General features: G+C 65.6%; 1 protein-coding gene and 1 pseudogene across 1 annotated transcript in view; one reads left to right on the top strand and one right to left on the bottom strand.

The window, feature by feature from the left end:
• Positions 1–2,843, bottom strand: part of LOC114229160 (40S ribosomal protein S15-like) — a 14,068-nt pseudogene extending 11,225 nt beyond the window's left edge.
• IP6K3 (inositol hexakisphosphate kinase 3) overlaps positions 1–23,351 on the top strand; it is a 23,915-nt gene extending 564 nt beyond the window's left edge. The window contains exons 2-6 of the mRNA XM_008160052.3: positions 11,640–11,956; positions 17,844–18,048; positions 18,864–19,039; positions 19,851–20,026; positions 21,988–23,351. Of these exons, the coding sequence (XP_008158274.2) occupies positions 11,761–11,956; positions 17,844–18,048; positions 18,864–19,039; positions 19,851–20,026; positions 21,988–22,455 (1,221 nt within the window). The 5' untranslated portion in view covers positions 11,640–11,760 and the 3' untranslated portion in view covers positions 22,456–23,351. The remainder of the gene's footprint in view (positions 1–11,639; positions 11,957–17,843; positions 18,049–18,863; positions 19,040–19,850; positions 20,027–21,987) is intronic.

The raw sequence follows: 23,351 nt of genomic DNA, 5'->3' as shown, positions 1-23,351 counted from the left end.
GGGGTGCTGGCTGAGCGGGGCCACAGAGGAAGCTGTCGGGCAGGGGCAGGGTTGGAGCCAATGGTTCACCCTCCGCACTGGGTTTAACCCTTAGCAGAGCGGCTGTCCCAGGAGAAGTGGCACTGTCCCCTGGGCCCAGGAATGTCCTGTCCCAGCATGTCCTGTCCCCGCAGCCTCACCCTTCCGCTGGGGGACCACAGGGCTGGGGTGACATCAGCGCCGTGGGCCATGGCCTGGGGACTGAGCAGGCGCCCCCATGGAGCGGGGGCAGGTCGGCCATGGGCATCAGAGACGTGTCACCACCGGGGCCCCCCCCCGGGCAGCGGCAGAGTCTTTGGGGGCCCCCTCACGTGGGCTCGTCTGGGCTCTCCAGGGAACCTGGCCTGAGCCTGAGTCTGCTTGGGCCTCAGGATCTGGGGACCTGGAAACATCCATGCCAGGCCCCTTCCCCAGGGACCGGACCCAGGGGCGGGCCGGGGGCTCCAGCGCTTAGAGCCAGGTTATTGTTCGCGTTTTGCTGTGAGGGACGGAAGCCTGCAGGGAGCTGTAAAGAGCACTGCATGGCCCACACCTGGAGGTAAATAAAGCATAGTTTGAGTTTTGCCGTATTTGCTTCACCAGCCAAGCTCAGGCTGAGAGTTTGAAACAATCTGTAGACGTCCCAGCGCCCCCCCCCCCCCCCCCCCCCCCCCGCCCAGCAGGTCATTCCACCACAGGTTAGACGCCCTGTGCCTCTCCAGGGCCTCCGTGCCTCTCCAGGGCCTCCGGGACCTAGAAACGCCTCGATGGCCTTTGGCCCCGGGCCTCCCAGCAGCAGCTTCCCGGCGCTCTCCAGCTCCCAGCGGCGCGTGAATAACTCCTTCCCTTGGTGACCAGCAGCACAGGGACCGCAATCACAGAGGGCTCCAGGGGCAGTGGCTGGAGGGGCGGGGGGGGGGGGGGGGGGCGCGGGAGGGTAGGGAGGGGCCACAGCGGCAGCCCTCACCTTATGCTGGTTACTCTTCCTCCCCCCCCCCCTGTGGGGCCCGCCTGCCCCGGGGGGTGGGGGACCTGTTGAGTGGAGGTGCTGACAACCATGGTCCACTCTGCTCAGATGTGTCTCCAGCACCCTCACCCCATTTCTTTCCTCCCCAGCAAGCCCTTCCATGGTTTTGGGGTCCCTCCCCCATGAATTGAGCCAGGCACCCCACTTCTCAGAATGTGTCTCATCCAGGGCGGGAAGCTGCCGAAGCCAGACAGCCTTCAGAAAAAGCGGGGGGCAGTGCCCCGGCGGGCGGCTCAGGGGAGCGTCCTGTGCCCCAAAAGCTGGCAGGTTTGACTCCCCGTCAGGGCACATGCCCAGGTCGCAGTTCAATCCTCGGCCGGGGCACGTTCAGGAGGAATTGATAGATGTTTTTCTCTCACGTCAATGCTTCTCTCCCCTCTCCCTTCCTCTCTCTAAAATCAATGCAAACATACCTTTGGGTGAGGATTGAAAACAAACAAAAATAATCACCTTTTAAGCAAAGAAAAAGCAGGGGTGGCAGGCAGGGAACCTGAGGTGATCAATCTTGACCACTTCTGAGCTAAAACGGGGGTCCGGGCTGCCTGAGGGCGGCCGTGAGCCGGCGGTCTGGGGTGCGGGCGGTGGTTGTGGCGGAGGTTCTGGCGGCTCCCTCTGGCAGGCCGTGGCGGCGGCTGCCCTCTGCTGGCGAAAGGCTGGCTCACTCACCCGGTTCTCCCTCTTCAGGTGGCCGTTCAGCTCTGTGGCCTGAGGACCACACACTCACACACTCACACACTCACACACTCACACACTCACACACTCATCACACACCCGCACGGCTCCCTTGCTCCCCGTTGTGTCTTGACCTTAAACAGCAGTGTCTCTTGCGGCCATAGTGGCCATGCTCCCCATGGGCCAGGCCTCCCACCTCGGCTCCCAGTCTCCTCCGCGAGGTGGCGGCTGGTCAGACCTTAGGCCCGAGGGAAGGGGGAGGTGGGCGGGTGTCCGGGTCGGGGAGTGTGAGGTCTGGGTTTGGCAGTGCCCAGGATCTGGGTGTGGCTTCCAGGGGGTGTGCTGGGTCATGGCCTGGCCCAGGGTGCCCAGGGCCCCGGGGCTGTCTGAGGTGGGGTATGTTAGGGGGCGGAGAAGCCCCCCGCCCCGGGCCCCCAGAGCGGAGCCAGCAGGGCCGTGCTCCGGACAGCGTGCTCAGAACACAGCGTGCTGCGGGGACACTTGCCAGCGCTGGAGGCTCTAAACCAGCAATCGCCGTATTAAAGTCCCATTCGGTCCTCAAGCTGGAGGAACTTGGGGGGATTTTAAATGTTAAGAGAAAAGGAGAGAAAGAATCTTCTCTCAAAGGACAGAACCAGCCTGGACGTGAGGAGCTGCCGCTGAGGAACATGAAGACTGGCTCTGCGGTAGAGCCACGACTCGGCCTCGCTGGGAGGCGACGGGGGAGGTCCCCAGCGTCCGGTACTGGCCACCCGGCCGGGGGCCCCGGGCGAGGACGCGGCCCACAGCCCCGAGTCATTTTCAGAATGGATTAACACGTGACTTTTCCTCCGGAAAATCACCCTGTGCTTTCCCACCGGGACGGCCCCTCCACCGCGGAAGCGCACAGCCCAGCGCGTCACCACCTGAGCGGCTCTCCACGGCTCCCGCGTCCCCTCCTCCCTCACAGATGGAAGGTGCTCCCGGCATCTCCGGGCGCTGCATGGTGCCTGCGCCGGCCTCGGGCTCCGAGAGGCCTGCGAGTGGACGGCAGGGCCTCAGAGGCCACGCGCAGGCCAGCGGCCACGGCTCCGCCGCTGTGAACCCACAGGCCGCACCTGGCGCGTTTCAGGTCTCGGTCTTCCATCGCTGCGCGCTGTCTCTTCTCTGTCTCCTCCCAGAATGCCCCTCCCGGGCTCATTGGGAGCTGGTCCCCAAGGCTCCACCCCACAGGCACCTCTGATGGCACGGCAGCTGCCCTCTGTCCCCTCATGATGCCCAGCGCAGTGTGGGGCCATGAACCCGGCCAGGCCGCAGCATCCTGCCTCTTCTCCCCGAGCAGCCTCCCTCCTCCCTACGGCTCCCTGCACACATATTCCCCAAAACAGCCCCTCCTCAAGCCCCCCCCCCCCCAGGCCAGGCCAACTCCCCTCCCCCTGACCCCCGCCCACACCTCAGCCACAGCAGTGCCTCTCCTCACCTTCCAACGAGGGCCCGTTTTCAGCATCATGTTTCCCTACGAGTCCCCCTGCGATACTCATTACACTTTTAGTATCTGTTGATTGAGAAAATAGATGATGATAAAAACGCCTAGGAATGCAATAATGCCTTTAAATGAATTTGTATCTCGGTAATCACCCAAGCGCTGGCGTACACTTGAGAAATGATGGTGCTCCGTGGCCGTGTGGAGTCTGCAGAGGATGCGGGTGCTGCTGCGGCTCTGGGCAAGGCCTCCACAGGCCCGCGGGCACCCTCACCGGGCACCGATAGCCCACCTGCCCGCGCCCGGGCGAGCATCCACGCGGCACGCTGCCCCGGCTGTGGCCCCTGCACGCCCAGCCGGCCAGGGTCCTGGAAGGCTCCTGAGTCTGATGTCGGCCGCCGAGGTACACCACGTGGAGGGGCCTGGGACAGGATGCTGGCCTGAGCGCCTGCTTGGGTCCCAGAACCCAGAGGAAGATGCCAGGGGCAGGCCGGGCAGGAGCCTGAGGAAGATGCCAGGGGCAGGCCGGGCAGGACCCAGAGAAAGATGCCAGGGGCAGGCCGGGCAGGACCCAGAGGAAGATGCCAGGGGCAGGCCGGGCAGGAGCCGGAGGAAGATGCCAGGGGCAGGCCGGGCAGGAGCCAGAGGAAGTCTGGCGCGTGCTCGGGAGCTCGGGACGCGGGGACAGCCTCCCGCTCAGCGGGAAGGGTCCGCTGGAGAAACGGTGGCGGTTGGAAAGCCAGGAGCAGGCGGACTACAGTCTCCTGAGCTCAGCAGGAGCGGCGACTGTGGAGCTGTCTGTGCCGTGAACCATCTGCGTGTCTGACCGGGTGAGGCCTGTCCTGGGCACCCGGCGTGAGCGGGCGGCAGGCGAGCGGCCACCCAAGCCTCCGTGGCTGATGGGACAGCGTCTGCTTCTCCGTCGCGCTGCGTATGCAACACCTGCTTCCCCACGACCCGGCCGGGGAACTGCTCCCAGCGGGAGTGACCGGTCACTGCCCCCTACGAGGTCAGCAGGAGCAAGCCATGTGGCCACGCTAACCTTCGGAGAGGAGGTGCCATGCACCGTGTTCCGCGGAGCGCCGGGACATTGGTGAGCAGCCCGACGGTGACGGCGGTCAGCGACCTCTCCGGAGCGGACAGGCCGATGAGAACAGCCCATGACCCGTCAGTGCAAGTCCAAACCCTGAGCAGTGTGCCCTGAGGTCCCGCCTGCCATCTTCCCTACAATGCGAGCGGCGAGTTTGAGGCAGATACCAGCACCTTCTGTAGCCCTGGCAGCGTGGCTCAGGGGTTGGAGCGTCGGCTTGCACACCTAAGGCTCTCGGGTTCGATTCCTGGTCAAGGGCATGTACCTGGGTTGCAGGTTCGATCCCTGGCCCCAGTCAGGATGTATGTGGGAGGCAACCGATCGGTGTGTCTCTCACATCAATGTTTCTCTCTCTCCCCCCTCTCTCCCCACTCCTTCCCACTCTCTGAAAATCAATGGAAAAAATACCCTCAGGAGAGGATTTAACCAAAAACCTGTACTGTTTCATGGCCTTGAGCTTAGCACGTGGGTCAGGGTTGGGCGCACGCGGGCGTCAGGAAAGGAAGTGCCAGCCGACACGCACACCTCCGCGTGATGGTGGCATCCCTGCCGGGGTCACTTGTCCCCGCTCTGGCAGCCAAGCACAGCCGCAGGCCCTGCAGCCGCGACCTCCTTTCTGACCAGGCGGGCCTCGCGACCAGGCGGGCTGGCTGCCACTCAGGCCCAGGTCTGCTGGCCCGGCGGCCAGGCCCCTACACACGGCGCGGTGGAGGCCAGAGAAATCGGCCTGACTCTCCTGGAGTGAGGCCCGGGATGTCCTTCAGCACGACCCAGTGACAGGGCAGGACACCGCCCGGGCCACCTGTCCACGCCTCCTGGGAGCGGGGTTTAGGCTGCGCTCTCCAGCTGCGGGCATCTCGCCTCCTCCCTCTCCTCCTCCTCCATCCTAACGCCCGCTGGTCCCCCCAAGGAGCTCTAGGAAGGACGCTGGGCACCGGCCTGGGCTGGGGGAGGAGGCGTGGGAGGGAGAGGGGGACATTTGTCTCCCACCAAGCACTAAAGGGAGCCCGGGGTGTTCGGTCTGTCTGTGAGGGCCGCGTCGGAGGGCGTGAGGTCCCTGTCGGAGGGCGTGAGGGCCGCGTCGGAGGGCGTGAGGTCCCTGTCGGAGGGTGTGAGGTCCCTGTCGGAGGGCGTGAGGTCCCTGTCGGAGGGCGTGAGGTCCCTGTCAGAGGGCGTGAGGTCCCTGTCGGAGGGCGTGAGGTCCCTGTCCGAGGGCGTGAGGTCCCTGTCGGAGGGCGTGAGGTCCCTGTCTGAGGGCGTGAGGTCCCTGTCAGAGGGCGTGAGGTCCCTGTCAGAGGGCGTGAGGTCCCTGTCAGAGGGTGTGAGGTCCCTGTCAGAGGGCGTGAGGCCCCCTGTCGGAGGGCGTGAGGTCCCTGTCAGAGGGCGTGAGGTCCCTGTCAGAGGGCGTGAGGTCCCTGTCAGAGGGCGTGAGGTCCCTGTCGGAGGGCGTGAGGTCCCTGTCGGAGGGCGTGAGGTCCCTGTCAGAGGGCGTGAGGCCCCCTGTCAGAGGGCGTGAGGCCCCCTGTCAGAGGGCGTGAGGTCCCTGTCAGAGGGCGTGAGGTCCCTGTCAGAGGGCGTGAGGTCCCTGTCAGAGGCCGTGAGGTCCCTGTCAGAGGCCGTGAGGTCCCTGTCAGAGGGCGTGAGGTCCCTGTCGGAGGGCGTGAGGCCCCCTGTCAGAGGGCGTGAGGCCCCCTGTCGGAGGGCGTGAGGTCCCTGTCGGAGGGCGTGAGGTCCCTGTCGGAGGGCGTGAGGCCCCCTGTCGGAGGCCGTGAGGTCCCTGTCGGAGGCCGTGAGGTCCCTGTCGGAGGGCGTGAGGTCCCTGTCGGAGGGCGTGAGGTCCCTGTCAGAGGGCGTGAGGGCCGCGTCGGAGGGTGTGAGGTCCCTGTCGGAGGCCGTGAGGTCCCTGTCGGAGGGCGTGAGGTCCCTGTCGGAGGGTGTGAGGTCCCTGTCAGAGGGCGTGAGGTCCCTGTCGGAGGGCGTGAGGTCCCTGTCGGAGGCCGTGAGGTCCCTGTCGGAGGGCGTGAGGGCCGCGTCAGAGGGCGTGAGGTCCCTGTCGGAGGGCGTGAGGGCCGCGTCAGAGGGCGTGAGGTCCCTGTCAGAGGGCGTGAGGGCCCTGTCAGAGGGCGTGAGGCCCCCTGTTCAGAGGGTGTGAGGTCCCTGTCAGAGGCCGTGAGGTCCCTGTCAGAGGGCGTGAGGCCCCTGTCGGAGGGCGTGAGGTCCCTGTCAGAGGGCGTGAGGGCCGCGTCGGAGGGCGTGAGGTCCCTGTCAGAGGCCGTGAGGTCCCTGTCAGAGGGCGTGAGGTCCCTGTCGGAGGCCGTGAGGTCCCTGTCGGAGGCCGTGAGGTCCCTGTCAGAGGGCGTGAGGTCCCTGTCGGAGGGCGTGAGGTCCCTGTCGGAGGGCGTGAGGTCCCTGTCGGAGGCCGTGAGGTCCCTGTCGGAGGGCGTGAGGTCCCTGTCCGGGGCGTGAGGTCCCTGTCGGAGGGCGTGAGGTCCCTGTCGGAGGGCGTGAGGCCCCCTGTCGGAGGGCGTGAGGTCCCTGTCAGAGGGCGTGAGGCCCCCTGTCGGAGGGCGTGAGGCCCCCTGTCGGAGGGCGTGAGGTCCCTGTCAGAGGGCGTGAGGTCCCTGTCGGAGGACGTGAGGTCCCTGTCAGAGGGCGTGAGGCCCCCTGTCGGAGGGCGTGAGGCCCCCTGTCGGAGGGCGTGAGGTCCCTGTCAGAGGGCGTGAGGCCCCCTGTCGGAGGGCGTGAGGCCCCCTGTCGGAGGGCGTGAGGTCCCTGTCGGAGGGCGTGAGGCCCCCTGTCGGAGGACGTGAGGTCCCTGTCAGAGGGCGTGAGGTCCCTGTCAGAGGGCGTGAGGTCCCTGTCAGAGGGCGTGAGGTCCCTGTCGGAGGGCGTGAGGTCCCTGTCGGAGGGCGTGAGGTCCCTGTCGGAGGGCGTGAGGTCCCTGTCGGAGGGCGTGAGGTCCCTGTCAGAGGGCGTGAGGTCCCTGTCGGAGGGCGTGAGGCCCCCTGTCAGAGGGCGTGAGGTCCCTGTCAGAGGGCGTGAGGTCCCTGTCAGAGGGCGTGAGGTCCCTGTCGGAGGGCGTGAGGTCCCTGTCGGAGGGCGTGAGGTCCCTGTCAGAGGGCGTGAGGCCCCCTGTCAGAGGGCGTGAGGCCCCCTGTCAGAGGGCGTGAGGTCCCTGTCAGAGGGCGTGAGGTCCCTGTCAGAGGGCGTGAGGTCCCTGTCAGAGGGCGTGAGGTCCCTGTCGGAGGGCGTGAGGCCCCCTGTCAGAGGGCGTGAGGCCCCCTGTCGGAGGGCGTGAGGTCCCTGTCGGAGGGCGTGAGGTCCCTGTCGGAGGGCGTGAGGCCCCCTGTCGGAGGCCGTGAGGTCCCTGTCGGAGGCCGTGAGGTCCCTGTCGGAGGGCGTGAGGTCCCTGTCGGAGGGCGTGAGGTCCCTGTCAGAGGGCGTGAGGGCCGCGTCGGAGGGTGTGAGGTCCCTGTCGGAGGCCGTGAGGTCCCTGTCGGAGGGCGTGAGGTCCCTGTCGGAGGGTGTGAGGTCCCTGTCGGAGGCCGTGAGGTCCCTGTCGGAGGGCGTGAGGTCCCTGTCAGAGGGCGTGAGGTCCCTGTCAGAGGGCGTGAGGGCCGCGTCGGAGGGCGTGAGGTCCCTGTCAGAGGGCGTGAGGTCCCTGTCAGAGGGCGTGAGGGCCGCGTCGGAGGGCGTGAGGTCCCTGTCAGAGGGCGTGAGGTCCCTGTCAGAGGGCGTGAGGTCCCTGTCGGAGGCCGTGAGGTCCCTGTCAGAGGCCGTGAGGTCCCTGTCAGAGGGCGTGAGGTCCCTGTCGGAGGCCGTGAGGTCCCTGTCAGAGGGCGTGAGGTCCCTGTCGGAGGGCGTGAGGTCCCTGTCAGAGGGCGTGAGGCCCCTGTCGGAGGCCGTGAGGTCCCTGTCAGAGGGCGTGAGGTCCCTGTCGGAGGCCGTGAGGTCCCTGTCAGAGGGCGTGAGGTCCCTGTCGGAGGCCGTGAGGTCCCTGTCGGAGGCCGTGAGGTCCCTGTCAGAGGGCGTGAGGTCCCTGTCAGAGGGCGTGAGGGCCGCGTCGGAGGGCGTGAGGTCCCTGTCAGAGGGCGTGAGGTCCCTGTCGGAGGCCGTGAGGTCCCTGTCAGAGGCCGTGAGGTCCCTGTCAGAGGGCGTGAGGTCCCTGTCGGAGGCCGTGAGGTCCCTGTCGGAGGGCGTGAGGTCCCTGTCGGAGGGCGTGAGGTCCCTGTCTGAGGCCGTGAGGTCCCTGTCGGAGGGCGTGAGGTCCCTGTCAGAGGGCGTGAGGGCCGCGTCGGAGGGCGTGAGGTCCCTGTCAGAGGGCGTGAGGTCCCTGTCAGAGGGCGTGAGGTCCCTGTCGGAGGCCGTGAGGTCCCTGTCGGAGGGCGTGAGGTCCCTGTCGGAGGGCGTGAGGTCCCTGTCGGAGGGCGTGAGGTCCCTGTCGGAGGCCGTGAGGTCCCTGTCAGAGGGCGTGAGGTCCCTGTCGGAGGCCGTGAGGTCCCTGTCGGAGGGCGTGAGGTCCCTGTCAGAGGGCGTGAGGTCCCTGTCGGAGGGCGTGAGGTCCCTGTCCGGGGCGTGAGGTCCCTGTCCGGGGCGTGAGGCCCCTGTCGGAGGCCGTGAGGTCCCTGTCGGAGGGCGTGAGGTCCCTGTCGGAGGGCGTGAGGTCCCTGTCGGAGGGCGTGAGGTCCCTGTCGGAGGGCGTGAGGGCCCTGTCGGAGGGCGTGAGGTCCATCTCAGGCCAGCGCCTCGCCTGCCCTCCCAGCACCAGGCTGAGTCAGCTGAGAGTCACCCACGCAGTGACAGGCGCGAGGTGGGGACGCGGGGAAGAGGCCTCCCTGCAGCATCATGACCAGGCCGAGGCCGGTGGGAGGGAACCCAGAGCGTCCGGGGGCCTCGGCCAGCTGGTGGGACCCCAGACAGACTGGGCTCCTGCTCCCTGCCCAGTGCTGTGAGGACACAGGCCCAGGGCCCAGAGGCGCTGAGCCCGGGCCAAGGCCAAGGGAAGGCCTGGGCCGAGAGGCCTGCGGGGATGGACGAGTTCCTGGGCCTCCGAGGAGGAATGGGGACGGAGGCTTCCCTGGCTTCGTCCCAGAGCAGAGGCTGCACAGACAGGTGGGAAACCTCAGGCTTCCTGGGAATCCAAGGTCAGCTTCCTGCCACGGGAGCCACGGGGAGGGCTCCGTGCTGACGCCACGCCCTCTGCCCTCCCGCCACCCCTGCTTACCAACCTGTTAGCCGCCCACACAGCTCGGAGTCTGAGGAGACGTCACCTAGATACACGCTCGGAGGCCCCTTGAGAGAAAGAGCCTCAGTTTCCCCGGCTGTCCAGTCCAGCTGTTTGAAAAGTACAGGGTGACTGCCCAGCAGACATCCGTGGCTACCACCTCGCCCCGCCCAGGGCGGGAGAGCTCAGCCAGGGCCCGAGGGCGGCTGGGGATGGCAGTGCCTCTCGGGTCTGTTGCAGCCCCAGCTCTGGGTGCACTGACCCCCCTGAAGGCTGAGGCGAGGAGCCCACACGCCACTAGGTCATCAGGGTCGGAGAGACCAGGCCTGGGGACAAGAAAACCTGTCCTGTCCCAGCACAGCCAGCGACTTGGGGTGACTGGTCAGGTCCCAGCCTTCTTGGGGCTCCGTTCCTGACTCTCAAAGGAGATCACAGTAGCCTCAGCCGCCCCGCGGCATGGCGGGGAAGCAGGCTCTGGGCTAATGTTCAAGTCCCTGCTCTCCCCACACTAGCTGGGTGCACACTGGCAAGTTACTCAACCTCTCTGTGCCTCATTTTCCCCGTCTGTGAAGTGGGCTGACGACACTCTGCTCAGAGCAGTAGCCGAGGGGGAGGCCCCGGGGAAGGAGAGCAGGCCGGGGTTTGCAGGGCCTCCTGGCAGGCGGCGAGGGAGGCCCTCGGGGCCAGGGTCCACACACAGCGACGGGCACTGCTGTGCTAGGAGCCAGCCGGCCACGCCCCGTCTGAACTGAAGGTCGTTTGGAGGGTCCATCATGCCCAGCGCCGCCGAGCCTGGTCACCTCCTCGGCCGGGAGCCCAGCAGAGGGAGCATTAATAACTCGGCAGTGACAGGCTCCGCTGTGAGAGCGTCCTCGCAGACCCGAGGAGTGTGAGCCTCAGGAAGTGTCTCCTGGGCACCCTCCTGAGACAAGGGCAGGACGCTGTAGGAGCTGCATTTGCAGCCAAGTCCCAGCATCTGCCTGGGGCCCACAAGCCCACCCTTCGGGAGGAAAGGGGAGCAGCAGGCAGCGGAGGACCAGGCCCAGAGACGGGGAGTCTGCTTTACTTCCGCCCCTGCTCCTGGACCCCGCTGGACCCCAGGCCAGGCGGCTCGGGCCTCGCTTTCCTCATTTGCAAAGTGGTGGTGAGAGAGCCTGCCTTCCCCAAGGCAATAATGCCAGAAATATTCATGATTAATCACATTTATTGAGCACTTAGCTCTGGGCCCTGGGCTCACCTGTGATCTCAATTCTGTCCCTGACTCCATGAGGCAGGCACCATTACGATCCCATTCCACAGATGGGACACTGAGGCCAAGAGAGGGTTAAGAGGCCCAAGCAGTTATGTGTGGAGCCATGATGGGAATCCATGGTGCACGCTAGACCTGTGAAGATGAAGCCTTGCTGAGCCCCAGGCCCCGTGGATGCTGAGTCCCCGACAGCTGGGACCTGCTCTCTTCCTGGGCCTGGGGTCCTGTTCCGCCAGGGAGGCAGGAGAAGTGAAAACAGTCTCTGAACTCTGGAAGCCTACAGTCATGTGTACTGTTTGATTTTTTTTTAAATGTTTGAATATTTAATATTTACTAGTAGAGAAGTCTCCCTCTCAGCCTGCTCCCCGGGGGCAACCACTGTTCCTAGTTTCTTGTAACAAATTATTCCAGAAGTAATCGATGCCCATTTATGGTCTTGTTCATTCCCTGGGGGCTGGGGGCTGGGGGCCTCTGTGTCCCTCCCGGTGGCTGGGGGGTGAGCACTGGGGGCTCTGTGTCCTCCCGGTGGCTGGGGGGTGAGCACTGGGGACTCTGTGTCCCTCCCGGTGTGTGAGCTGGGGGCTGGGGGGCTCTGTGTCCTCCCGGTGGCTGGGGGGTGAGCACTGGGGGTTCTGTGTCCTCCCGGTGGCTGGGGGGTGAGCACTGGGGGGTCTGTGTCCTCCCGGTGTGTGAGCTGGGGGCTGGGGGCCTTTGTGTCCCTCCCGGTGTGTGAGCTGGGGGCTGGGGGCCTCTGTGTCCCTCCCGGTGGCTGGGGGGTGAGCACTGGGGGTGAGCACTGGGGGTGAGCACTGGGGGTGAGCACTGGGGGTGAGCACTGGGGGTGAGCACTGGGGGGCTCTGTCGCTCACATCACCTCCGCCCTCCTCTGCTTTCCAGGGGCCCGCCGTCCACAGCTGGGAAGAGAGCTGTGCTATGACAGCGGCCAAGGCCCAGGAGAAAGGTGACGACCTCTGACGCCCGGCCTTCTGTCCTGGAGCTTCGACTGCGACCCCAGGACATGGTTGTGCAGGACAGTGCGGACCCCGGGGACGCCGGGCAGGTGCTCCTGGAGCCCTTCGTGCACCAGGTGGGGGGGCACCTGAGCGTGCTGAGGTATGACGAGCACACCGTGTGCAAGCCCCTCGTCTCCCGGGAGCAGCGCTTCTACGAGTCCCTGCCACTGGCCATGAAGCGGTTCACCCCACAGTACAGAGGTGAGTGTCCGCGCAGACGCGGGGGCCACCGCACTGGGCCAGGCCCGGCTGGTGTGTGTGTGTGTGTGTGTGGCGGTTGCCATGGAGACATGCCCCCCTCCCGCAGCCGGTTCGCTGTCCTAGTTTCTCTGAACTCTTCAGGTGCCGGGTCTGGAGTAGAACAGCACTTGGAGTCCTTCCAAATGAGCTCACGCGCCGGCTTCGAGGAATTGGGAACGGAGTGAAGTGGGCGCGTGGCTGGGCTTGGGAGCACGTGGCGGGAAGCACAGGGCAGGCGGACCTCCTGGCCGGGCCTGGGACAGGACATGGCGGAGCTGGGACACGGCAGGTTTAGGAGGCCTCGTCCAGGGCAAAGCAGGGGCGTGGCTGCCCTCCAGCGGGACCTGCGGAGGCGGGCACGGAGCAGTGTGCATTCTGCTCTGAGCACCAGGGGGGCTCTGGCGGAGAAGGCTGGTGGGGGGCCGCCCACGCGGGCCCAGGCAGGAGCCTCGGCAGAGCCTCGGCTGTGCTCCACCCCAGCCTTCTGTACACGAGGTTCCCGGGCCCAGGCATGCCTGCCAGCCCAAGCCCGGTGGCATGCGTGCTCAGCGAAAAGGCCTCCTTTGGAGGGTCCAGATGTGACGGCGAGCGCTGCCCTCCTTGTCCAGGTGTGCATAGTGCTATCGCAGTGATTGAGAGCCTGGGGGCGCCCCAGTGCGCGGCTGATCTCAGACTGCACCCAAGTCGCTGGGGTTTGGCGGGGAGAGGAGAGAGAGAGAGAGAGAGAGAGAGAGAGAGAGAGAGAGAGAGAGAGAGAGAGAGAGAGAAGGGACATGCAGGTTCCCGGGGCCCACCACAGACCTGGGAATCACAATCCTGGGATTAGGGCCCAGGGATCTGTACTCAGCATACTCCCATTTGAGACCCACTGGTTGGGGGCCGAGGCCTGAGCCCTGGGCACTGCTTCAGTCCTGCCTGCCGGGCCCTCCTGAGAGTCTGAGACCGGACGATGGCATCAGGCACTAGACGGGTGCACAGCTGGGGTGCAGCCTGGGCGGGCCTCCCCTGGGGCCTTCTGGGGCTCCGTGGTCACTGCCCATCTTGTCAGACCACCCACTGGAATGAGTGTCTCCTTTCGAGACTGAACTCAACCCAGAAAGGCGTGGCAGGTCCTCGCATGGGTGGCCTCCTGCCAGCGGCATTTCACGCTTCCGCACAGCTCTGGAGCGCAGGCCCCGGGGAAGCAGGAGAGTGAGCGAGGCTGCCGCCCCGTCCCGTCCCCAGGTGCCCACCCTCCAGGTGGGACTGCTCCGCCCTCGGGCACCGGTCTACTCCCCTGCCCTGACTGCCCCCTTGGGCGGGGCCCATCCCAGATCCAGCCGGCTTGGGGCTTTGCTAAGGTGACAGATTAATCTGACCGAGGCTCAGAGCCACACACATCACCAGCCACGGGGACCTCTGTTCCCGCCCTGGGCTTCCCTCGGGAGATGGTGTTTCCTAACATCTGCTTCAGGGAACCACAGACACCGCCCAGGTGAGACCTCGCAGCCCTGTGGAGGGGGAGGGGGCAGGGGACAGAGCCCCGGGCTGGGGCGACACCCAGTCTGAGGCTCCAGTGACGCAGACACGCTGACCCTCCCGAGCACTACTCGGGGCCCACCTAAGGAAACGCGTCTACAGACACTGGAGTAGGCCCCAGGGGACCCTCGCCCTCAGGGCAGGGAGCTGAGGTGGGGAGAGGGAAAGGGGCCCTCAGGGCAGGGAGCTGAGGTGGGAGAGGGAAAGGGACCCTCAGGGCAGGGAGCTGAGGTGGGAGAGGGAAAGGGGCCCTCAGGGCAGGGAGCTGAGGTGGGAGAGGGAAAGGGACCCTCAGGGCAGGGAGCTGAGGTGGGAGAGGGAAAGGGACCCTCAGGGCAGGGAGCTGAGGTGGGAGAGGGAAAGGGACCCTCAGGGCAGGGAGCTGAGGTGGGGAGAGGGAAAGGGACCCTCAGGGCAGGGAGCTGAGGTGGGAGAGGGAAAGGGGCCCTCAGGGCAGGGAGCTGAGGTGGGAGAGGGAAAGGGACCGTCAGGGCAGGGAGCTGAGGTGGGGAGAGGGAAAGGGACCCTCAGGGCAGGGAGCTGAGGTGGGAGAGGGAAAGGGACCCTCAGGGCAGGGAGCTGAGGTGGGAGAGGGAAAGGGACCGTCAGGGCAGGGAGCTGAGGTGGGGGGAGGGAAAGGGACCCTCAGGGCTCCCGGCTGGGCAGGCGTCATCTCACACTAAAGTTAGAGTCCCTTCAGCTCACCCTGTGGTCCCTCAGTGCCCAACACAACCCCCTGTGCGCAGTCTGGGGGTACAGACCCACTCCTCACAGCAGCCCTCTGCGGTGGGGACAGCAGCCCCATTTCCCAGTGCGGGCACTGAGGCAGAGAGGTCACCTGACTTGCCTGAGGGCACAGCCAATGGGAGGCAGAGCCAGGATCCAAAGCCTCAAGGTCTGACTCCCAAGGGAGGCCCTGGCTCCTCCAGCTGCTCTCACTGAAGAGATGGAGTCCCCAGACCCAGTGCCGGCCGCCCAGCCCAGGGAGGAAGGGACGGACGTGCCCGGCCACTGAGCTAGCGACCTCCAGTGCCGACGGGCTGCTATGGGGCCTCGCTTTTGCTCCCCAATGGGAAGAGCCCCGGAGTGAGGGCTGTTTCTGAAGCGGCCACTGCGCGCCACGGGGCACGCCTCTCCCTGTCACCGCCGCCCGCACTGAGATGGCCTCAGGGCTGCTGGGCAGCGACCTCACTCCCAGGCGCAGCCGCCCGACCAGGCGCTCCCCCTGGGCTTTGCTGGCTCCCGGGGTGACGGAGGCTTGGGGCTGCGTGCCTCTGCCCCCAGCCTGCCTGCCGGCTTCGGGTGAGTGAGGACACGCTCCCAGGTCTAGCTGGCTCATGGCTGAGCCTGGTTCACATTACAGACAGAGAGCTGCCGACAAAGGCTCTCATGAGCTTAAAATAAATAGGTGACAGAATATTCAAGGTGGAGGGAGCTGCTCAGCTAAACCAAAACTGCTGAGACAGTGGCATGGCGATCGTGGCGGGGGGCACCCGTCTGCCCAGCTGGCACGGCGGCAGGTCGCGCTGCTTGGGGAGGCTGGTGAGCAGGGGCAGCGTTCTGGAACCCACGGGTCTCTGAGGCCTCGTCCCCATGGACACACAGGGCCAGCGGGAGGCCAGGCCAGGGCCAGCATAGCGGTTGAGGAAAAGAACGATCCAAGTCTCTAGCAGCCTGGATTCCACCGACACCCTGCTCCCGTCCAGGAGGCCGCTCGAGACTGTTCCAGGGCCTGATCTGCGCCGGCCCCAGGCCTCAGAAGGAAGGGCCGGGCTGAGCCAGGGAGCGGAGTGGGGGGAGAGCAGGCAGGCCGACGGAGACAGAGCCAGAGGCAGGGACACGGAGCCCGGGGTGTAGCTCCCGCGATACGAGAAACAGAATGACTTTGGATTTGGTTGGCGTGGGGTTATGTGCACCTCTGCTCGCCTCCATCATTCAGACACTCAGCACGGGTGAATCAGACAGAGCTGGAGCCTGGAGAAGCAGTGAAGGTCACTCTTGTCCCCCAGCCCCGGGCTTCCTGCGGCTCCCAGCGCAGCAGTGCCCCCAGCACAGCGGGGTCGCCGCCTGCTGGCTCCACAGACAGGGTGACCGGGACGAACATGACCGGGAGGGCAGGGTGTCCGCGGCCACACGTGGGTTGGCAGTGTGACCGCACGGCGCCCTGGGACAGCTGTCCTCCCACAGCCGGGTGGGGGCGGCTCCTCAGGGCGCCAGGCCTCTGACCGTGGCCAAGACACTCAGTCTCTCAGCCCCGACCCCCGTCAGCCTGCGCAGCGCTGGTGACAGACGAAGGCCCTCGAGGCGCGCAGGGTGTGGCAGTCACGGGGACGATGGGGCCGCAGTCCGTGCTGCCGCCGCCCTGCCCTGTGGGCTTGGCCTAGGGTGCACGCCGGTCTCCAGGTAGGCTGAACTGTGGGGTTCAGTACCGTTAGGGTCACTGTGGCTTTACAGGACACGGGGCCCGGGGAGAGCTGAGGAGAGCGGAGTATTTTTAGCAGCTGGAGGAAACGAACGTCACTCTCGGCTGCAGAACGAGGGCACCGGGAACCTGAGGTGACAGGACCCCGGGACGGCGCTGGCTGGGCAGGGGCTCCGGAGAGCGGCTGCTGAGTTAGGGAGCGGCCCGAGTGTCCGCTCAACCAGCCTCGGAGGGCCGGGCGGGACGCAGCAGGAGCTCAGCCGCCTTCAGAGCGGCCTCCACAGACGTTACCGCGAACGCTGACAAGGTGGCCCTGCGGCCGGCAGGAAAGAACTATCCGGAAGCCCAGGCAGCCGCCTCAGCCAGGGACCAGCAGAGAATGGAGGCCCCTGCAAAGGGGCTGACGTGAGGAGCACGCTTTAAAGGAACCATTAGCACGAGGTCCCAGGAACCCCGGGGGCTTGTCTGCTACCAGAGGGAGAGAGGGCGATGGAGGGGGCAAAGACCAAGGGCAGGAAGGAATGCCCCCCTCCCTGCCACTCTGGCGGGGCCCCTCTTGGCAGACCAGCTCTGACGCCCCGGGGCTGGGCAGCGGCAGCGGTGGTGGGACGGGGGCGGGGTGCGATAGCTGTCACCCAGGCCCGAGGGCCGAGTGCGGGCCGCAGCCCTGAGACCTGGCTCTCCCAAAACCGCGCGTGGCGGTCTCCTGCGCCACGACCAGGAGGGCCGCTCCCTCTTCGCCGGCACCCGCTGGCCGCCAGCCCCGGGCACAGAGGCCGGGACTCCGCCACGGGAGTGAGAAACCCAAAGGGGCGGAGCGTGACCATCGGGCCTGCTGATCCCCAGCATGGCCGCCGGCAAAGGAGCCCCGTCAGCACGCGCTCCTGGGTTTGCTCGCCCCCCACTCCCAGGGAGGGGGCGTCCGCCTTGGCTACAGCGCCAGTGGCCGGAGGCCCTGGAAGCTGGGGCATCTCTCAGGCCCAAAGCACCGCACTCCTCCCACCTTCTTCATGGGCCGAGCGGCTCCTAGAAACCAGAGGAACCGTGAGCCCCGCTGTCCGGGCCAGAGGAGGGGAGAGTGGAGGAGCGTGAGCCCTGCTGTCGGGGCCAGAGGAGGGGAGGGTGGAGGAGCGTGAGCCCCACTGTCCGGGCCAGAGGAGGGGAGGGTGGAGGAGCGTGAGCCCCACTGTCCGGGCCAGAGGAGGGGAGGGTGGAGGAGCGTGAGCCCCGCTGTCGGGGCCAGAGGAGGGGAGGGTGGAGGAGCGTGAGCCCTGCTGTCGGGGCCAGAGGAGGGGAGGGTGGAGGAGCGTGAGCCCTGCTGTCGGGGCCAGAGGAGGGGAGGGTGGAGGAGCGTGAGCCCCGCTGTCCGGGCCAGAGGAGGGGAGGGTGGAGGAGTGTGAGCCCCGCTGTCCGGGCCAGAGGAGGGGAGGGTGGAGGAGCGTGAGCCCCGCAGGCTTGTCTGCTGCCAGAGGGAGAGAGGGCCATGGAGGGGCAAAGACCAGGGGCAGGAAGGAATGCCCCCCTCCCTGCCACTCTGGCGGGGCCCCTCTTGGCAGACCAGCTCTGACGCCCCGGGCTGGGCCGCGGGCAGTGGTGGGACTGGGGCGGGGGCTGTGCACAGAGGGCCGGGGTGCGAGGACAGGCCGCACGGGCTGCTCTGTTCAGCGCACGAAGGCGCAGACTAGCGCCCCGAGCAGAGCCCGCGCCGGGTGGGCCTGCGGCTGTTCCGAGGGCGCCGGCGCTGGGCCCTTCGGAGCAGGTCGGGTTCGGGCTGAACCAGGCCGTGCCCGTCGCTCTTCCGTGAGACAGGAGCTGGGAAAAGGGAAGGGTGACCACCGCCATTAAACTCAGCAGGATGCCGCCGACACGTCATTCCCTCTGGCTCCTCCCCTCCCGTGTGCTCCGCAGGCACCATCACGGTTCACCTACAGAAAGACAGCCTGGGCCACCTCAGCCTGGTGGCCGGCCCCCTGCGGGAGAACCGGGAGTCCTTCCAGGCCTCCGCGGGGCCGGCGGCGGCGATATGGCAGAAGCTCCGGCAGACCGGCGGCGGCGGCGCGGGGACCCTCTCCGGGTGGCAGCACGCCCAGCTGGCACGCGCGCTCCAGGAGAGGTGAGGCCACTTGGCGGATGAGAGCTGGGAGCTCGTCCCCAGCGGGACCAGCATGCCCCCCGCTGTGCCAGGGCCCAGGCGCCGGGAGCCCCGGGGGGGCTCTGTCCAGAACTGTGACAAGAGGGGCGCCTCTTCTCCGTGCCCCTCCAGAGGGAGGGCTGGGCGCTACCGGGGACCCGGGGAGCATGCAGGGCCCAGGCAGAGCAGGCGCCCGGCACTGTTCGCTTAATTAAGTTCCTGTTTCACGGAGGCCGTGAAGCGTCTCTGGGCAGCTGAGGGCCCAGAGAGTCTCCAAACCCTGGAAACTCGGGGGCCTTTTCCAGATGAGAAGGATCCCTGGGGGTTAACGTTTGTGGGAAAACAGAGCTCACACAAGGAAAGCTCCCTTCCCCGAGGAGCACCGCAGAGTCAGGAAGCCAGGCCCATTGTCTCAGTTCACAGCGAGCCAGGCGCAGCGGGCAGGAGAGCGGCCCAGGACCCCCACCCTGCCCCTCCATGGCACTTCGAGGGCTCAAGGTGGGAGGCCTAAGCCCGCCTCCTGCCCCTGCGGCTGCTGTCCCGCGTGCCTGCCTCCACTGAGACCGTCAGAGGGCGGACAAGTGCCTTTACACCCCCTCGGAGGGGAGGCTGCAGCTGGCCAGCCCAGGTGCCGGGCGGTTGGGCAGGAAGGGCATCCGAGGCCCCGCCGTGTCCTGGAGAGGAGCCAGGGGCCGTCGGGGTCGGAGTCCCGCCCAGGAGGGCCCCGCAGTCACCGGGAGAGCCCCTCTCCAGGCCTCGGGCCCGGCCCTGACTGTCCTGTGCTCCCTCCGCGGCAGCCCGGCCACTGCGCTCCTGAGGTCCGAGTTCCAGCTCAGCACCCACGTCGCCTTCCTGGTGGAGGATGCTAACGGGAACCAGGCCAAGAGGGGGAGCTTGAACCCGTGGGGTCTGCACTGCCACCAGGCCCACCTGACGCGCCTCTGCACCGAGTACCCGGAGAACAAGCAGCACCATATCCTTCCAGCCTCCCTGCCACGGTGCCAGGGCAGGAGGGGCACCTGTGAAGGGGGGGAGGGGGGAGTGAGGGAGGCAGGAGCCCTCAAACCTGGGACCTAGGAAAAAATCAGTTCTTTCCCAAAACAAATCAGGATGATGTGAGAGCCAGACTGGGAACTGAGCGGAGCCCAGTGCCCTGGCGGCCACGCCGTGTCTGCCCCCGCGCTGGGGGCTCTGTGGGCAGATGGGAATGGCGACTGCCACGCTGGGTGGGGATGGCGCGGCCTCAGAGGGCTGGGTGGGTCCCCTGCACCACACCCTCCTTCTACCCCGAATTCTCCCCACGAGCTGATGGGCAGGGAGGGAGGCTCCCCCGAGGGAAGGCCATGGTGGACTTTCGGGGAGGCATCCCCCACCTCAGGCTGCCCCGTCCTCCGTGAGCAAACTTGGGCTCCTCCCTGCACTCGAGCGCTGTGTCCCAGGATTCCCTAAGACCCATCTGCAGCCCTAACGCCCGAGAAGCTTCGGCAGGATAATGCCCCCACTAAATTAATGTTCCTGCCACTCCTCTCCCACAGGGCCTGGCCCGTGGGGTGACTAGGGGTTTTAGCCTATGATTTCCAGGATTGCAGGCCTGCGTTTCAACTCCAGCCTCAGCGCAAAGGGGGAAGCGCGCCTGCTCACAGCTCCCCGAGAGCGGGCTTGTGACCGCAGCCGCAGCGACCTGCGTGTCTCCCCGGTGCGCCCGGAGAGAAAGCCCCTCGCAGGAGCTGCTGCCTCCCGCGGGCCCCTCCGGCCTCGGGACCTTCCTTAACCAGCGTGACCAGGGTTCCTGCTGCTGGAAAACGTCGTGTCGCAGTACAAGCACCCCTGCGTGCTGGACCTGAAGATGGGGACCCGGCAGCACGGGGACGACGCGTCCGAGGAGAAGAAGGCCCGCCACATGACCAAGTGCGCGCAGAGCACCTCGGCCCTCCTGGGCGTGCGCATCTGCGGCATGCAGGTGGGTGGCGGGCCGGCAGGCTGGCTCCCGGCATGTCCAGGGGGGCACGATGCCGCCACCCAGACACCAGGCTTTGGGGGAGCATCAGAGGCAGCCGGGCGCCCCTCTTCCCCAGGGAAGCACACCCTGTCTGATACGCTGGGTCTTTAAAGGGCGCCTCTCAGGACAGCGGTGCCAACAGCCGGGCAGCTGAGACCACAGTGGCCACGCGGTCCTGCCCGCACGGAGAGCAGAGCTCAGGGCAGTGTGTGCGCAGGGGCTGGGAGGACGGGAGGAAGAGTTCTCTTGTGGATTCCGCGTTCTCTGACGAGAAAGCTGAACTCCGCCTTCCAGGATACTTATCATAAGGCAGTCTGTCTCCAAGTTGTGATTTTGTGTTTTAATATATTTTTATTGATTTCCGAGAGGAAGAGAGAGGGAGAGAGAGAAACATCAACGATGAGAGAATCATTGATCAGCTGCCTCCTGCACGCCCCCCACTGAGGACTGATCCCACAACCTGGGCATGTGCCCTGATAAACTTGACCTTCTGGTTCATAGGTCGATGCTCGACCACTGAGCCACGCCGGTGTTTTTATTGGAAGTTCTCTCTTCTTACGCCACTTCTTCTGCTTCTTGCTGCTTGTTCTGGTTAACAAAATGGGAAGGTTACAGCCGGAGCCCGGGCAAAGGAACGCTTACTTTTTGCTGCCCCGGACTCCACACTGTCTTTGTGCTGCGCTGACGTGGCTCACACAGAGGCCGCAGGCAGGAGGAAACAAACCTTCTCCACTGGTTTGCTCTTACAATCTATCCACCAAAGCCAGGCACCTGGCGACGGGCACGCCACGCGCTCCTTAACTGAAACCGCCGCCTGGAAGCGGAAGCTGAGTCTGTAAATTGGCCGCACAGATGCCCCTTGAAAGGCTTGGAACAGTCTCAGGAGCACGCGTGTGATGAGCTGGGGTGTAAATGGAATCTCTCTGGACCCTCCGAAACGGATCTGATCTATTTAGAAGGTGGTGCCTGGATGTATTGCTGATGGCTGATTTAGCAGCCGGTCCCCAACCCTCCAACGGCAACACCAAGTCTGTCATATCCTTCTGACATCTTTCAGCACCGGTTTTCTGTAAACACATCATGTGCTCTGAAGGCAGGGAAGGCCCGAGACTGTTGGCCAGATACACGCAGCCCTTCCCAGGCGAGCCAGGCAGCCACGTCCTTCTCTGGCCCCAGGTCAGCCTCTGCTGCCGCCTGTGCCGTCTGCATGAAGTGGGGGCCGCTGCCACTGTCCCCCATCAGTGCCTCTCTTCCCTGCTCCCATCTGGTGGCCCAGACATGACGGGGGAGGGGAGAGAAGCTGGTGCCAAGGTGAGGAGCCACAGCCCAGAGCTGCTGGGCCCCTCCCTCCGCTCCCCAGGCTCCCCTCAGCTGCACGGACGCCCCCAAACTCCATCTACACCTGATCTAGCCTGTCTTTTACCTTCAAAATATTCACCCCACTCCACCCCGAGAGCCATTCTTGTTTCCTTAGAATCCCCAGAGGAAGGACTTCATAAACTTCGTTGGGGAAATTTAGTCCAGTTGGCTTCCCAAGGCCATTGGCTGTGATTTCGGATTCCTACCAACGCTTCCTGACTTGGGTTTGCTGATGTTTGAGGGCCGGAGCCAGGGTTTAAGTCATGGTTTGGGGTGACATTGGAAATTTGCACGAAAGGAGATCCGGCCTTTTCCTCGGGGGTGGGGGTCGCCCCTTAGGGTGAAGGGTCTCAGCCCTGGGTCCCCGTTGGAGCTTGTGCGGGAAGCAGCGCCGATGGAAAGCTGACGGGTGCGCGGAGGAAGCTCCGCGTTCTGAGCGTCTCGGCATCCTTGCCCTGCCCCCGCCCCCCGGGACTGTTTGTGTCATGTCAGCCTGTGACGCTGAGCCGGGCAGGTGCCATTTTCTGTTTGTAATTTCCGCATTTTCTTTTTCTTAACGTAAGGTTTACCAAACTGATAAGAAGCACTTTCTCTGCAAAGACAAGTACTACGGGAGGAAACTCTCCGTGGACGGGTTCAGACAGGCTCTCTATCAGTTCCTGCACGACGGGACCCGCCTCCGGGCAGAGCTGCTGCGGCCCATCCAGCGCCAGCTGCAGGCCCTCCTCTCGGTCATCAGGAGCCAGAGTTCATACCGCTTCTACTCCAGCTCCCTCCTGGTCATCTACGACGGGCAGGAGCCGCCGGAAAGAGCCCCGGGCAGCCCGCACCCTCAGGAGGCTCCGCAGCCGGCACCCGGCAGCTGCCCCGGAGGCCTCCCCAAGGTTGACATCCGGATGATCGACTTTGCTCACACGACATACAAGGGCTCCTGGAACGAGCGCAGCACCTATGACGGACCAGACCCGGGCTACATTTTCGGCCTGGAAAACCTCATCCAGATCCTGCGGGACATCCAGGAGGGGCAGTGAGACGCGGCGGCCACCCGGTTCTGCACATAGTACCCAGAGACCTATTGTGGGAGGATAGCCTACACACCCCTTAGACGTCTTCGATAGTCACAGCTGCATCCAGGAGCCATCGCTCCCACGGCAGGCTGAGTGAAGAGCTGCTGAAGCAGCAGCTCCGGAGACACTCACACGCCTGGCGTCTCGTGCTAACGCTGGTCACCCAGACGGGATGGTCCGGGTGAGATGGCGCAGGAGTTAGAGGCAGCATCACAGCGAGACTCTGCAGTGTTTGCCTTTAACATGCTTTCTTGTCACGCTCCATCCTGGCCAGCTGTGAGGCAGTCCTCATTGAAGAGGGGCTCCCTCAGGGGCGGCCTGTGCCCGGGAACACCTCTCACCTTCCTAAGAGGCCTGCAGGAGGGGCAGGGTGAGGGCACCGCGCCGCCCGTCTCACCAGCTGCATGCCAGGCTCTGCACGGACAGGACACCCCGCAGCGCTAGCAAGCCAGCACCCGGAGCTCCACGGCGCCTGCGGAGGAAAGGTCTCTTCCTGGACTTCCGAGTACCTGCTGGAAGCAGCCATCCTGCCCGAACCTGGCGGTGAAATGCAGCTTCCGGGGAGGTGGATGTGCACGAGGAGGAGCCACTGGTGTTAAGCTACACGCTCAGCTTTCTGTTTGTTTAGGGGGGAGGGGGGGTCAGAAGTGAGGAGCCTGGACGACCGAGGAAACCAGGCGCAATGTTTACAAGACCGGGGGGGTGGGCGAGTATGAATGCGGAACAAAGAGCAGCCGGTTCTAATTAATTCCTTCTTCGGGGTGTGCAAGCTATTACAATGCCCTTGAGTGGAGCACTGAGATGCGTCACCCAATTAGGGAAATAAATTTGTTAATAAAATTGCTGAGGTCATCAGTGAT

The sequence above is a fragment of the Eptesicus fuscus genome, chromosome 10, assembly GCF_027574615.1.
Source record: "Eptesicus fuscus isolate TK198812 chromosome 10, DD_ASM_mEF_20220401, whole genome shotgun sequence".
NCBI lineage: Eukaryota > Metazoa > Chordata > Mammalia > Chiroptera > Vespertilionidae > Eptesicus > Eptesicus fuscus.
The sequence above is the reverse complement of the archived record's forward strand: the minus strand, read 5'-3'. Positions and strand labels throughout refer to the sequence as shown.